This window comes from Crocodylus siamensis, chromosome 5, assembly GCF_052110815.1.
Source record: "Crocodylus siamensis isolate JL-2025a chromosome 5, ASM5211081v1, whole genome shotgun sequence".
NCBI lineage: Eukaryota > Metazoa > Chordata > Crocodylia > Crocodylidae > Crocodylus > Crocodylus siamensis.
Window position 1 is genome coordinate 138,059,602 of NC_143399.1, and position 16,346 is coordinate 138,075,947.

The 16,346-nt window shown below is 43.4% G+C and overlaps 1 protein-coding gene and 1 long non-coding RNA gene across 4 annotated transcripts in view; one reads left to right on the plus strand and one right to left on the minus strand.

Annotated features, from left to right (window-relative positions):
• STT3B (STT3 oligosaccharyltransferase complex catalytic subunit B) overlaps positions 1 to 9,677 on the minus strand; it is a 102,307-nt gene extending 92,630 nt beyond the window's left edge. Inside the window, exon 1 of the mRNA XM_090046461.1 lies at positions 9,233 to 9,677. Within this exon, the coding sequence (XP_089902587.1) occupies positions 9,233 to 9,486 (254 nt within the window). The 5' untranslated portion in view covers positions 9,487 to 9,677. The remainder of the gene's footprint in view (positions 1 to 9,232) is intronic.
• A 177-nt stretch (positions 9,678 to 9,854) lies between these two features.
• On the plus strand, positions 9,855 to 15,075 carry LOC149864667 (uncharacterized). Of its 3 annotated transcripts, none has more exons than XR_016442216.1 (4): positions 9,855 to 10,287; positions 12,169 to 12,295; positions 12,397 to 12,486; positions 13,906 to 15,075. It is a non-coding gene; the product is annotated as an uncharacterized LOC149864667 (long non-coding RNA). The 3 variants fall into 3 exon arrangements; XR_016442215.1 differs by having other exon boundaries at positions 9,855 to 10,197; XR_016442214.1 differs by having other exon boundaries at positions 10,208 to 12,295.
• Positions 15,076 to 16,346: the final 1,271 nt, after the last annotated feature.

Genomic DNA, 16,346 nt, shown 5'->3' on the forward strand with positions numbered 1-16,346 from the left:
CACTTGGGTTCCCAAAAATTACTGTCAATTTCCCTGTTACAAATACATTGATTAGGGCTGACAAATTACCTTTTTTTTTTTTTTTAAGTGAGAGATTAAAATTGGCTATTTCTTTTTAAATCTCACGATTGATTAATTTAATCTCACAGTTAAACAATATTTGGCTCCCCCCATAACAGCCCAGAGCCTGTGCACCCTGCAGCTCCTCCCCACTGCTACCAATAGCACACAGCCTAAGCCCCAACCCCCAGGGCACCTTGTGCCTGCTCTGGAATCACCCTAGCTGAAACCCATGCAAACAGGCCCCAACCCTGACCTAGCCTGTGCCTGCTTCAGACAAGCTTACCTGTCCATGCTGAGCAGAAGCAGCAGTAAGGCAGATACTGCTGCTCAGCATGAAGGAAAAACAACCCCTCACTGCTGCGAGGCCCTTCTTGCTGCAGCTGCCTTGGCTGCCCAGCAGCTCCTCTGCACTGCCACCACTGCCCCACTGAGGGGCCCAGAGGCAGCTGTTGCAGCAGCAGAGAGGAGCTCTGGGCAGGTGCAGCAAGAGCCCAGCAGCAGCAAGTGCAGAATAGCACCTTCTGCCCAGCCACTGCCCAGCGTAGGTGGGTGCATCTGGAGCAGGCACAGGGCAGGCTGGGGTTGGAGCTGTGTGTACAGGTTCTGGCTGGTCCCGAGCTGGTCCAAATTTTTCCAAATTGTGAAAATCCCAAATTTTCTGATGTGTGTGATTAATGCAATTAATGCAAAGTTAACACATTAATTTGTTTTTGCATTGATTGTGTATGTTAACTACAAGGAAATGGGGAAATCAAACCTTAATAAAGACCTGCCCTTTAACTTCAACTGTGGTCTTCTTTGTGGCTTCTGTTTTGGCCTCTTACACAGAGGCTTTACCTCTTCATCTAGAATAATGGAACACAATACTGCTGAGCAGCCCACCGCTCTAATGATTTCTAGGTGAAGTAAGTGGATTTAATGGGGGTAGACAAATTACTATGATGGGCAAACCCAGCAGCGATCCCTATCACTCATCTTCAGACTAGACTTGCAGTCTCTTTGGAGAGCCCGAAGGAAAGCTTGAAAAGACAGCTGACATTTGTTCATTGAAAAAGTGCTAACTATAGATAACTGTAGCACACCACACTAGTCTTCAAGGCAGAAGCTACAAAACAGCCAGCCCTCCTGGGCAAAATTCTGTTAAACTGACATAAAAAATTCTGTTGAGCAGCCCCTCTCCCTGTTTCACAGTAGCCCTGAATAAAACAGCAGATAGCAGTGTTCTGAACATACTAGCACAAGCACAGTTTGTGGCCTCAAGAACATGGCAAAAGTACTCTTAAAGTTGAGGCTCTGAACACAGATATTGTCTTGATACTTGAGTACAGTATTAACTGAAGTGCTCCAGAAAGGGATGCCTAGATGTAGAGCCAGCAAACAGGAGCTGAAATACTGGAACAAGCTGCTGCTATATAGCTATTACAAGCTTTGCTCCAAATAAATCAATATTTTATGTAAAGGAATTTTCCTGAGCAGCAAATGAAGTTCAGCTTTCTTTGCAAAAGACACCAATTTTTCAAATTCGTTTTTATTTTGGGAAGAGGCTTTAAACTTACAGCCAACAAAAAAACAACGAAAATCTTCAGCCATTAAATAGGTTTAGCTAGAGCAGAAAAATAAGATTATCGTAAAAGTTCTCAGAACACCAGCACCACCAAAAGTCAAATGAAATTGACCCTAATCACCAAGAAGTAAAATGCTGCAGTGCACGAGTTTAATGGAATCTCTTTCATGTCAAGCTCCATTCTCTACTTGGCAACTGAAAGATTAAAAAAAAAATTACAAGACAAAATGAATCATGAAACATATGTAGCATTATTTCAAATATTACCACAAACATCTGACATAGATTAATTGAGCTAGTTGTCTGCACCATATGCTAACCAAGAACAATAAGATTTAACAATGCTTTTTGGAAAACTCACACACTGAATTAGTTTTGCCTTTATTTGTTCCAGAATTTACTTGACTAGCCAGTCATTAGCTTCCTACACCATGGACTATAGACACAAGCTCAGTCCATTTCTCTGTCTGAATTGGAAAACAAGTTAAAACATTGAGGTAGTGCAATAGAAAGGGATAAAATATTTAAAAAACCCTTTAAAATATCTGATATATGTAAAGTATTTTAAACATAACTGTCAAGTTGAAACATTTCTTCTATCAAGAATATTTCCCAGAAGTATGTATAAATAAATTCCAGTATATACTGAAATGTACTTTGTAAATAAAACTGAGAACAGAGTTGACATAAAGGAAGCAATTTCAAGATGCACACAGTAAGACTAAAGAAAGAAACCTGGACCAGTAGCTGTATCAAGGGTGGTATTATAGACCATTAGTTCTACATATTCCAATTAATACATCCTTTGGGTCCGGAAACACATAACGTTATATTTCCTAATCTTTTAGAAAGATCATATCCACGTTCCATCCAACATAAGGTCTCCCCCAACAGTCAAATTTAATTTCTACCACAGAAGAAATGCTCTTCCAAAATCTTGGTTTCCCTAAGGTCAGCCAATCATGAGAAGATAAAAATTTTTAAGAACCACCCTACAGCCATGCCCACACAAAACCATGCTCCTTGGACTTTAAAAACAGCTAAGTACCATTTTTGGTGTGTATTCCAAGTCAGCTGGTATCCTGGCAAACTAAGGGGCAAGCTGATAGCGCTCTACCGTATCAGGGCAAACAGTGCCTAAACTTGAGCAAATGTCAACAACTTCAAAGTGCTATACCTTGGGAAGAATAAAAAAAATATATATATATATATAAATACAAAATGGGTGACATCTGGCTGGATGGCAACACTACAGAGAAGTATCTGTAAGTCTTGGTAGATCACAGGATCAATGCACATTTGCAATGCAATGCAGCCGCACAAGAGGTAAATGCAGTTTTGGGATGCATCAATAGAAGCACTAGGCACAAAACATGGGAGATAAGTGTCTCTCTACTTGGCACTGGTTAGCCCTTATCTGAAGTAATGTGTGTCATTTTGGGCTCCATGTTTTAAAAAGCATGTGGAGAAGTTAGAGAGGGTCCAGAGGTAGGTGACAAGGCTTCCATGCTTTTTATGATTTAAGTCCTGAGGAACAGTTGAAGGCAATAAATGTATTCAACTTGCAGAAAAGGTGCTTGAGAAGACATGATAGCAATCTTCAAATACTTGAAGGGCTGCCATAAAGAATTATTATATTATATTATTATATAATAAAAAATTACCTTTTTGCTCTTGCTGCAGAGAATAAGACATGAATCAATGGCTTGAAGTTGCAGCAAAGTAAGTTTAGATTGGATATCAGGAAAAAATATCTTTACTGTTAGAATGGCGAGGCAGTGGAATGGGCTGCCTAGGGAAGTTGTGGAGTTGCCATCACTGGAGGTGCTCAAGAGGAGGTTGGACAGGCATTGGTCAGATGATCTAGGCCCATGTTGTACTCTGGATATTTCCCATGCTTCTGCCCTTTGGCTGCTGCAAGGAATTTTTTCCCCCTTTTCCTGCTGCTACATTGGGGGGGGGGGAGTGAAGAGTTTTTGTAGATGTCTGGCTGTTTCAGTTCCTGTGGAAGTGATTACTTTAATGCTGTTGGGGTTTCACCAGATTTATAAATTTGTTATGACATTTAAAGCTTTGGATAAACATCTTGTATTATTCAAATCTAAATAAAAGGACTAATGGAACAGTAAAAAAAACCCCTAAAATATATAGAGAGTATAATGGAACTATTAACAGTACACCAGCACAGCCTTAAAATGACTTTTTGAAAGAAAGACTATTCCTTTTTTGCCAGAATTAGAAAACTAGTGAAAGAAGGGGAAAAAAAAATCTATGCCTATTAAACTAACTGCACTGTCAAGACATTTACTACAATATTTCAAAATCATTCCAAATGAATTCAAACTGGTTTGGACCTAGATGCTGTCACATGTTCTGTAAACTGTCATAAGAACTGTACACAAAGGGAAGGGGTTAGCAACAGTGTATTAAAGTAAGAGGACACAACTGCTAGAGAGATTTTTTTTGTCTTGTCTTCATTAATTATTTGGAAGAGTAAATAAGCATTACCAAAATTTATAGTTGAACACTAAAATAGAACAAGTTACAAAACTAGTTTGACTACAAACAAGCAGAAGGCAGTAGTCCTACAACTTTCAGAAACAACCTCAAAACAGCAGAGCTGTGTGCATGAACACACTATATACATTAGCCCTAAACAAAATCCAAATCCTGCAAGTGTCTACATGGGCAGACCCTTATGCAGAGCACTGATTTTAGTGGTACTCTGCTGACATATAGGAAATTACAGGTTTGGGACCTAAGAAAGAAAGGAATTTTGAAACACAAAAAAACATAAGTTTTTTTAAATCTTTACATTTCTGTTGTCAAATACCCCAAACCTAGCTCTTCAGCAATCTTTTAATCACTCTGTGTATCAAAAACTTTGGGACAGCTAATGATACATTTTGCACCTGGCTGTAATATTCAGTAGCAATGATACAAAACAGCTTCTGATTTCTCTAGAAATTTACCAGAAGGTACAGGTTATTTATTTTCAACCAGGACACTGTGCAACCTGGGATGCCCATGATATCCTTTTAAGGATACCATGCAACATTAGTATTGTTAAGTGTGAAAACATTTACATATGATTCACCATATAAAACCCAGAAATTTCAAATGGGAATCTATAGCATCAAAACTAGTGTGATCTGGTTTTTAAGTTCTCTGCAATTTGCTCTATCATTCTTCTGTAGTTAAAAAAAAAAAATTAGAGAAAGCTAAGAGGAGGCAGTTTCCAAGACTTTCCATGAGTCTAGTGAAGTTGAAAACCACTGGTTCAGACATAGTAAGCATGTCAGACTCTTGCCAGCCAGAGGAACACAGTTTTATATCACAGTAACATGTTAGAGGAATCCTTAAGTTACATGTGTAATACTATTCTCACATGAATGGTTGCATTTTTTTAAAGTAATCTTTCTCCCTCCCCTCCCCACAAAAAAGAATTTTAAGAAATATGCCAGACTTTGAGACTCTTCTCACTCTTTGATAGCAATACAAAAAACCCCAACTTGATTCTGACAGACATTATATGAGTTAACAAGATCAGGGACTGCTTTACAGTATCCTCAGGATATGGATACACATAACACTTAAATCAGTTCAAACATAATTTAAACCTGAAACATTCCGGGCATGTCTACACGCACAATACATGCAGCTGAATATACTATGGCTCAATTTTAGCTTAAGTAAACTAATCCTGACATCACTGACACAGTGTGTATTTAAGCACAGTAATTTACTGCACTGCTGGATACCACTTGTATCTGATTAACTTACTGCGCTGCCAGATAGTCCAGTCTACTGAGCCCTAATTGCTGTGCACATGTAAATGGTGATGCTTTACTACATAGAAAATTATTTTGTTATATGCAGCAAAAGGTCTCATGTAGACAAACAAGCCTATTAAACTGGTTTAAAGCTTGCAACAGTTCAAAGGTGTACCTGAAAATCAGGTATGCTTTTGAACCAGTTTACTTTAAACTGGGTCAATGCTATGTGTGGACAGCAAGTATTTTGTGACAGAGTCAGCTGGTCCTGTCAGCATTTTGCATGGGATTCCACAGCTTTGTCACTATGGAAAGTAGCCAGACCTTCGCTCCCAAACACCACCTTTTTTTCTTCTGTCATCACTTATCAATGAACTCTCTTGCATTGCATGTTCATTATAAGCTATAGTTCTAATAACCAGCTGTGTCCTTACTGCCTACTCAACTGCAGCTCCTCATTAAGTCCCTTCAGCATCTTGGAAACCAAAAAGAATGGGTCCAAGCACAACCCTTTCAGGCAAGCATACTTAAGAATTTGGTCAAGTGTAGGCTACAGAACTTTACTGAACTCTTCTGTTTAAGACAGAAAGGAAAGCAAAAAAAAATAAATAAAGACCCCCAGGCATAGGTCACCAACCCCCCTGAGGTCTCCAAAGCACTGAATCAAGCACCCCCACCCCCTTACAAAGCACACTGGACTGGGTGGTCAACAACCCCCACCACCCATCCATTTCAGAGCCACAGCACTTCAATGTCTAAGTTTAACAGTCATTCTACTTGGAACGCCAGGGCACCAAATGTGCACACACTCCCTGACCTGTACCAACAATCTAACTGGCAATGCATAGGGGGTGCACATGGGTGCACGTGCACCCCCTGAGATTGGCCACCGCCGATGCTGCTGGCGGTGTCTGTGGGCAGTTGCCACTCACCACCCCCTCCCCTGTCACCAGTCGCCATCCTCCCCTCATTTCCAACACTCCTGCGGCCACCTGTGGGCACTCCCCACTTGGCCTGCCCTTGCCACCAACATCACTGCGGCCGTCTGCAGGCAGTTCCCGCTCACTGCCACCCTGTCACTACCGCTTGCAGGTGGCTGCCATGCACCCCTAGCCTTAGGAGGCACAAGGCATTCGTGTGCGATCTGGTTCCCAATCGGTGACATTTCAGAATGCTGTAATTGTTGTGTCTGTTCATGCCCGCCCTCAACAGTTCCTGCAACACTGTATTTCATTCTCATCACTTCAGGCAGAAAGATAAATAAAGGGGGTTCTTATGTTAACTATAAAAAGGTGGGATTGGGTACAAAGATTTACTTAGAAAGAAGATTAAAAATAAGGCTAGATATTTATTTGGATATAAAGCACATACAAAAAAACAAAAAACAACAACAACAACAACAAAAATCACATATCCTGAGTACAATATGGGCTTTACCAGAAAATTAAAAATACAATTCAGGGGTAAAAGAGGAAGCTGTTTACACTTTGAGGCAACAAGTAAACTTCCCAACCACAAAAAAAAAAAAAAAAAAAAAATCAGACTACAATATCCTTTTTTCCCCACCAATACCAGCCAGCAGCTCCCTCTCTTGGTTACAAGATGAATAAGAGAAGATACAGTTACAATGCACAAATGTGTTAAAGATGCTACCGAGGACAATTCAAGGCACTATAACCAGGTATGCCCCAAACCCTGAAGAGACAGAGTAGACTACAGCTATAGAGAAGCCTTCACCTTTTTTAAGACTAGGGGCAATGCCCTGTAGAAAACCCAGCTTGCCTGCCACTAGCTGCTATGCAGGAATAGCGATTTCTACCAGAGAGATCTTCCTGGATTAGGCTTATAGCCTCTTTTTTGAAGTCTTCTGATAACAGGAGTCTTGTAAATCTCAAGTCCTACTCCCATCTGGTTGCTTAGAGAGAGAAGCATCTTTCTCCTCCTCTTTTATACCAAGACTGCTACAATAGGGAAAGGATCTCTCCCACTTTATCCCTATACCCCAGAGTTATTTTATGTTCTCTCTCTCACAAATTAACTCTACTACCTGCCTCTGCCACTTCTGTATCTGCTTCTTTTCCAGACCCAAGGAAGACAGCTCTGAGCTTTCCCAATCATGTAGCTGGTCCAATAAAAGGTATTACCCAAACAAACCTGGCTTTTATCATTTTTGGCATGCAGCAACATGATTTGTGTCAGTCACAGTTTGCCTCCAGACTTGCTGTAAAACTAACAATTTTTTTTTTAAAACTTCATTCTGCCACTGGTTGGCAAAGCGACATACAGCAGCACAGGCACTGGAGCCATCTTTCTGAAGACTCAGGAAGATGCTACTGCTTCAGAGCATATACTGTTTAGTATGGTTTGGTAACCTTTACTATTATAGCAAGAGCTAAGAACTTAACTTCTGTTCCCAACTTTAAGAGAACTTAAAAGGATTACACTAAAAACTACCTGATTTGTCACACCAAGATTCCTCTTCATTTAAGCAGAACAGACTTAGTTTAAATCATACTCCATTACTGCTATTTATTAGGGAAATTCAAGCCATCAGAGAAAAACTTCCTGACAATGAAAAATATTACAGTACAGAAGAGTTTCCCAAGGGAATAAGACAAGGCCATTTACCTAAATTTAGATGAGAAAAAAACATTAGCAAGTATCCTATAACAGTTATTTCCTGAAATGATCAGATACATTCAAAAAATTAAAGTTGAAAATTTGTATTAAGTGAAAGGGTTGCCTTCAATTTCCTGTATGTTATTAAAACAAAGCTCTTAAAATGGGCTAATACTTAACTCCCCTGAGAATTCTTTGCTTCTGGTTTCAGTGCAAAGTACACAATGGAGTAACTTGATATGATTCTGGAAAAACAAAAACCATTCTGCACCAGTTCATCCCAAATTATACTGACACGGAGCATTGAAACATGTGAGAGATTAGTGGAGAACTCCAATTTTCGTGGTCTTTTTCAGACTTTTTATTCAATGAGAAAAAATGCTAGATTTTCAAAATGCAAAGCCTGCCCTTCCCTCCAAGTGACCAAACATATAGAAAAACAAGACTGGTTAAAAAAAGAAAAACCCCCAAAACACCAACACACAGGTAAGGAGTGACTCATGGAAAGAGATCTTGCTTCCAGAGCTACCAGAAGGTCCACTTATAGAGCGAAGCAGAGGAACGTGCTACACAGATATAGTGTTTCACAGCAAGCCTCTCCAAAACGTGTCCCCACATCCATGTCGTCTCCCTGGCAGCCACAAGCCTCCCGGCTGCAAGAACTGGAACAGAAACTAGTGCTGCCTTTTGCCTAACTGCCTATTCCCTCTTCTCTCAAAGATCAAGCAGCTGGGCGCGCTGGCCAACCGCAACCTTTGGATACCAATGGAGACTTGTGCGTGGCAGGAGGGGGGAAACAGTAGGAAACCTAGGGCTCCAAATAAATAAAGAAAATACAAATAAAGGAGGCAGGCGGGAAACACCTGCCCGTAAATCAATGTCACAGTGCTCTCTGTAATCCCGCAAGTCACTTTTAGAAAGATGACGACTTCCTGCAGCGCATTCCTTGCCCTCCTCCTCCTCCCTCCTTCTGGCTGGGGGGGGGGAAGGAGCCCAAGGCGGAGCAGAGCAGAGGGACCGCTGCATATCTGGAACCCTCACAGCAGCTGCTCGGCGGAGGCTCCCATCAACGTCCCCCGCCGGGAGGGAGGGGGGGGGGAAGAGGGCACAGGAGGAGGCAGCTGCCCCCTGTACACCCCTGGAAGGAGGGAAAGAGGGCGGGCAGCACCTCTGTCCCGAGCAGCGGCCGGCCCAGGCCCCGGCGCGGACTCACCAGGGGTCGAACTCGTGGATGATGCTCTCGAAGCGGATGACGGCGAAGAGGCGGGAGCTGAAGCCGGCCAGCCAGGCCAAGAAGAGGATGGTGAAGGAGAGCAGCGATTGCCAGCCCGCCGGCTGCGACAAGCCCCCCGACAGCCCGCCCGCCCCGGTCCCGGCCCCGGCCCGGCCGTGCAGCAGCGCCGCAGAGTTGGCGTTGGCGTGGTTCGCCTTGTGCTTGCCGCTATCGGGGCCCGAGTGCTCCGCCATGTTGCACCCCGGGCGGCTCGGCGTCTCTCCGCCTCGCGGCCGGGGGGAGGGGCTGCGGCGGCTCCTCACTCGCGCCCCGCCGCCGCGCTGAGCCGGGGTCCGCCCGCCCCGGCCGCCCTCACCATCCCAGTGCGGCGGGAGTAGGAGAGCGCGAGCGGGCGCGAGGGAGGCAAGGGCCGGACGGCGCGCGAGGCGGGGGAGGGGGCTGGGGAGGTGGGGCCTGCCGTGGGGCGGGGCGCCAGGCCCCGCGAAGAGCAGTTGGAAGGCCGGCGGCAGGGGAGCCAGTCAGGCTAGCGGGGACATCCCCAGCCCGAGGAAGGGAGGAGCCCGGGGATTGGGAGGAGGAAAAGGAGGAAGTGGGAGGGACCAATCCCCTCCTCGCTTTTTCCGACAGGAACTCCCAGTCAACCTGTCACAGAGCGACAGGTACTTCCAAGGGGCGGGGCCAGCTACGGCGTTCCCAGCCAATCGGTGCAAAGCGGGGGGGAGGACTCGTCAGCCGGCGGGCTTTTTAGCTGCGGGGGCCAATGAGAAAGTGGAAGGGTGTGATTGGTGGCCGCTTGGACCAATCGAGGGAAGAAGGGTGCAGACCACGTGAGATAAAGGAGGGCGCCGGTACCGATAGCCTCGCTATAAGATTCCCGGCTTTTTGCCAGGGGCTGCAGTGCATGTGGGCTGGCGACGCGGCATCGAGTCCTGGCGTGCCTCGCGGTTGGTGGTGGGGCTCGGGGCATGCTGGGACTCGTAGTCCGCCCGCTTGGCGTGGAGGGCGGCGGGGGCTGGGAAGGTACCGGCCGCGGGGTGAGCTTCCTCTGTGAGTCCGCTCTCTGTGCAGGGAGCGGTCTGGCCGAGGCCTGCTAGGCTCCCGCAGGGACGTGGGGTACGCTAGAGAGCCCCCCTTGAGGAGGGGGGCTGCTTGCTCAGGCTTGTTTTTGCCTGAATGATCCCCCTTCCTGCCAGGAGTAAGCACTGCAATAAATGAGCCTTTGAGACTGGGTGCCTCTCAGTTAGAAAAACCTTGGGAGGCCCCTGGAGGCAGGACTCCTCGCCTGGCTTTGCCTGGGCCCGTTTTCACAAGCAGTCGCTAATGTGCTTCGCACCTCCATTGTGGGTGCCCTGACTGAGCTGGAAAGGGTTTTTAGAGCTATGGGGTAGCGTGATGATTTCTTTGGGAGCTGTTTGTGTTTGGCCCTCCCAGGGCAAGGGCTGGGGTGGAGTGGGGGGAAGAACTCTCACTGCTCCATGTTGGGCACTAAATCCTTTATAGATGTTAGGGGCTGGAATGGATCTTACAAAATCATTGGGTCCAGCCTCCCTGCACTTGAGCTAGAAGGATTGTTGGAGTCACATGGAAGTAGACACAGAAAGCAACATACATTAAGAAAATTAATGTGCTTCTTCACAAGTAATGCAAGACCCTGGGATTAGAGATATTAAGTTTGAGATGTGAGCATTCTTCATTGATATTTGTGTCAACCAGGGTGCTGGGAGATCCTTTAAGGGTGATTTAGGGGGGGTCTGTGCAATACTAGCACTGTTAAGTATGCAACCACCTACACGTGATTCATAAAATAAACCCAGGAGAATAGGAATCTATAGTGTCAAAAACATTCTGGCCTGTTAATGGTGTTTCTGAGTTCTTTACAATAGAAAAATTACTTTATTATTTTTTCCATAGTTAAAATATATAAAAGCTAACAGCTGGTGTTTTCTGAAGGCTGCCTTGAGTCTAACAAGGTTGAGAGCCACTGATTTTTGCATTATTTTGCTGCTATAATTTGCAAAAAAATAAGCTGTGCGTATAATGAAAAGTGCTCACGTCTCAATAGAAATGCTGTCTCTACAGGAAAGGAACAGGCTTCATTTTTAAATAATGTACATAACAAATAATTACTGCTGTAAAGTAATGCCAAAAGAGGGACTGTACAAAATCTACCGAATAGCTGTATATAAATAACTTCCTTTACACGTAAAGACCTCCTTCTTGTAAAATCATTGCAAAAGGAGTGTCCCTCTAGACGTTCAGATAAGTGGTCTGATCTGATGTTCAGTCGATATGGTCGCACCTCCCGCTATTACTTATTGCTGGTGTAGGAGAGCCCAGGATCATGAACCCATGATCCCCCTGCACCAGCATATTAGTAGCAAGCTGCTGTGGCTGGCAGTCCAACCAACTGACAAGATTCCTACCCATGAGTCTCCAAGCAATGGCAGTCCATAAAGTGCTGTCACAGATGGGAGACCCGTCAGTGTATGGGTGGCACTGTGGGGGGAGGGGCTGGAAAGGGGCTCTCCATCACCTGATGGGACTTCCAGCCATGGCAGCCTATGGGAGTGTGCTGTGGTGGGAGCCCTAGCTATGGCAGTGCATGGTACACCCCCACAGCTGGGATCACTATCTGCTGATGGGGCTCCCAGCCAGGGGGCATAGACCCTGCTACATGTGCAAATTAAAGCTGCATAGGAACCAGCTATATGTTATTGTTATATGTTTTCCAGCTCTAATTTTATAGCTGGTTTGATCTGTAACATATGATGGTTAATTTGCATGTGTACCCAGCGTAAGTTAATTGCACCATTAACCAGGTAATTGTGTAATACATTGCCAGAAACACGCAGATGGATCTCACTGTAGTATCAATCATGCTTACCTTGCTAATTTGATTATATGATGATTCATAGATTGTAAGGCTGGAAGGGACCTTGGGAGATCATCAGGTCTAGTCCTCTGCACCAAGCAGGAAAGATAACTGGGGATTGGATGACCCCAGCAAGGTGACTGTCTAGTCTCCTCTTGAAGATTTCCAGGGTAGGTGATTGTACCATGTCTGGAAGGAGCTTATTCCACAGTCTGGACATCCTGGCTGTGAAGAAGTTTTTCCTAATGTTGAGCCTGAATTGGTCTTCCAGGAGTTTGTGGCCATTACCCGAGGGGAAAGCCAGGAGTACCGTGGTGAAGAGTTGCTTACTGAGTCCTTGAGGAACTCCCCTAGTATAGCGGTAAGTTGCTACCAGGTCCCATCTCTTCAGCCTGAGGAAAAGAAGGCTGAGTGCCAGATCCCACAGCCTTTCCTCATATGGCTTGCTGTGTAAGACTGATCATATGGATAGCTCTTCTTTGGACTCCAAGTTTGTCCATGTCCTTGTTAAAGTACTCCAGCTGCAGTCTCACCAGTGCCGAGTAGAGTGGAAGAATCACCTCTTTGGTATTGCTGGAGATGCATCAGTTGATGCATGCCAGAATATTATTTGCCCTACTGGCTACAGCATTAGCTCATATTCATGCTGTGGTGTGTTGTTACCCCCAGGTCCCTTTCATACGTAGTGCTAGTCAGTTTGGTGCTGCTGAGACTGTAGGTGTGTTGGGGGTCGCTTGTCCCAAGGTGGAGCACTTTCCATTTCTCGAAGTTGAGCTTCATCAGGTTCTGATCTGCCCAACTTGCTAGCCTGTCTAGGTCTACCTGTATCTGTAGCCTATCTTCAAGCATGACAAAGCTTCCCAAAACTTGGTGTCATCTGTGAACTTGACCAGTGAGCTCTTCATCCCCACATCCAAATCTTTAATAAAGATGTTGAAAAGTACTAAACCAAGCACTGACCCCCGTGGCATACTGCTGCCCACTTCTCGTCCAGATGACACAGATCTGTTCACTATGACTCTCTGGGTCCTATCCTGCAGCCAGTTTCTCCACCCACCTAACTGTCTTGGAGGTAAGACCACAATCGTCCAATTGTCTTGCAAGGACATTGTGGGATACTAAATCAAAGGCCTTTTGGAAATCAAGATATACAATGTCAGCTTGCTGTCTTGTGGCCAGGTAACAAGTTACCTGGTCATAGAAGGAGCTGAGGTTGGTAAGCCAAGACCTGCCTGCGACAAAGCCATGCTGGCTGTCATTCAGAATCTTATTGTCTGCAAGTTTATTGCAGATCGACTCCTTTATGAACTTTTCTAGGATTTTCCTTAGCGTGGAAGTTAGACTGATTGGCCTATAGTTACCTGGGTCCTCCCTCCTGCTCTCCTTGTGGGTGGGCACAATATTGGCCCTCTTCCAGTCCTCAGGGACTTTTCCAGAGCGCCATGAGTGGTGGAAGAGTTTTGTCAGGGGTTCTGCAATGACTTCAGCCAGCTACATCAGCACTCTCAGCTGACGATCATCCAGTCCCGCTGACTTGTATATGTCTACTTGTTTTAATTGGTCATACACCAATTCTATGTAGCATAAATAATAACCTACCTGGGATACCCTCTCGTATGTATTGTCTGATTCAGAGACAGACAAAGAGACTTGACAATTATTTTTTAAGTGGTAGAAGTTTCCACTCCTAATTGTTATATTAGCTCTATGCAATTTAAAGCCATCTGTTTATATTTACAAGTAGGGACTTACTTAATTTGCTGTTTTGCAAATTTTGCAGAGACGGTGAAATCCTGGATTGTCTGTGAAATCAACAAAAATAACTTAATAAAAACAAAATGCTGGCTTCCCAGTCCCGCCTCTCTGCTGGAAGGGGAAGGCACTGGCTAGCAGGGAAGCAAAAAGAGCAGCAGAGAAGATGTTAGCTACTTTCTCATCCCTTCCTTCTGGGACCTCTCTGCCAATCAGCACCGCAGGGCAGCACAAAGGGCAGTCAGCCATCAGGATGGTGGCTGCCCCCTCATTCTCCCACTTGGGCCTCTCCACCAATTGGCACCAAGGTATGGTGCTACCATGAAATGCCCATGAAATCAACTCTGCGTGCTATGAGTGGGCCACAAAAAATCCTTTGTCTCCCCCCAATTTAGTTAGGTCCCTATTTATAAGCGATTGTTTTGCCACGCTGTTGCTCCCAAAAGAATACATTGAGTAATTTTCTTAGGTAAAGATTAATGGAACTCAGAGAAAACTGTAAGGTTTAGTGTTGCCAAATATCTGCATAGACAATGCATCATTTCTACTGTTTCCTCTTAAGAGTCTCTTTTAATGAGCTGACCAACTGGTATTTTAAATAAAGGCTTTTTAAATTGTTATTCATGACCAAAAAGAGCAAGTTGGTCTTAAAAGTGTGTCGGTATCAAACTCTTTCTAATATATTGTCATACTCTTTTTGAACCAGTCTTTTAGCTATTCTGCTCTTCCATTGAGGTGACTTGTTACCGCCACTCAAGTGGTGGGGGTGGGGAGATGGGGGAGTATAAGTGCTAGCAGTTTGGTTTGTACAATGGTTACGCTGATTTAATTAGTTTGGTTAAAAAATAGCACATTCTTAAACTTCAGAACTCTAAACTTACTTTTAAAGTTGCTTCAGTATAAACCTCAGCTTGGGGGCAGTTATATCCATATGGCTTATTCTAATTTATAATGTATTTATACCAGTAAAACTATCCTTAGCAATGGGGCTATGACATTTTCACCATGCCAAGAGTTAAACTAATCAGTTTTCTGGTGCAGGCAAGCCCAGACAGAACATGATTTACATGAGTGCTGACAAATGGTAGAGTGTCTCATCTGGTCCATGGTAACAAATAATGTTGTTGTCTGTTCATTTTCAAACTGTTCAAACAGTGTAGAGCTCAGATAATGAATTTCTGTATTAATAAAAGCATATTCTATTAAAAGCTCTCTTGGTATCTTTGTAAATCTATAGATTTCACTGTTCAAATTGTTGTATGAAATTAGAATATTGGGTTTTTTTTGTAGTAAAATTGATCAAACAAAACAGCACGATGAAGGGTCGATGTAGTTGGAAAAGAAAAATAGCTATTAAATCATTGAACCCTATACCTCTACTAGAGTTAGAATTCTATTCTCCAAAAGAAAACACACACTTTAATGAGTTAATACTGCTCTCTAGTAACTTGATACACTTATTTTTACAAAGACAGAGCAGTACCTTTTCATTTTCCTACTTCAGTTTTCTTCCAAACAGTTCCTTCTGTTGGGAGGCGAGTTATTTTAATAGCAAACCTGTACCAAAGGTCGAGGACTACTACTGTCTTTACTATACTACTTATGTTTTCTATTATAAAAGAGCAATTTCCTTTGTGAGGACTCAGAAAAATGTTCAAATGTACCCTCACAGTCCCTAAGAAGTAGTTATTTTTTATTGCATATTTTAAAAATCTTCACATAGCCTTAAGGGTGGAGTTATGGCAATTAATTAAATCATGAATACTGTAATTGATATTATGCCACAATTGTTAAAATGCAGAATCTCTGAAGCTATGGCTCTGTAGACAGTAGAACTCCTTGTTTTTTAGCTGATCCATATTGTTGACATGTATTATTGACATTCAGTCCACTATTGACAGAATGGCAAACAAAATTCATCCAGGAGAAATTGGACAAGACTGTGTGATAAATTATTCATTAGAAGTACAAACAAAAGAAAAAAATGTCAAATTAGACTACAGTTTCCACCAAGTTTTATTTGGGAATACTTCAGAAAGTAGGTGCTTTAGTTTAGGCTGCTGTATTGTCAAAGGCAGTTCAGGTTTGAGCTGGATGACTGGCTATTTTTCTATAAGCATCCTGAATTCCTTACTACCTGACAAGAAAGAATTTCAATATTTTAAACTTTATAATGTTAACTTTATAATGTGAAAAGGCAGGCAGATTGAAAGACAATGAGCGTAATTAAGTATCTAAATAGGTAATTCTTTAAAAATGTATAGCACTGTTTAAAGCAAAAACAAAACAAACCTTGACATTCTCAAGGATAATTACATTTAGTAGTTATTTAAAGGTACATGTTAGGCCGTGCCTATGTACAAAAGTTGCACCAATATAAATACAATTGATTTTTGAATCAATGTAACTAAACTGGTACAACTCTTTGTGGATGCACTTAAATCATTTAAGCCACTTGTAAACTGATAC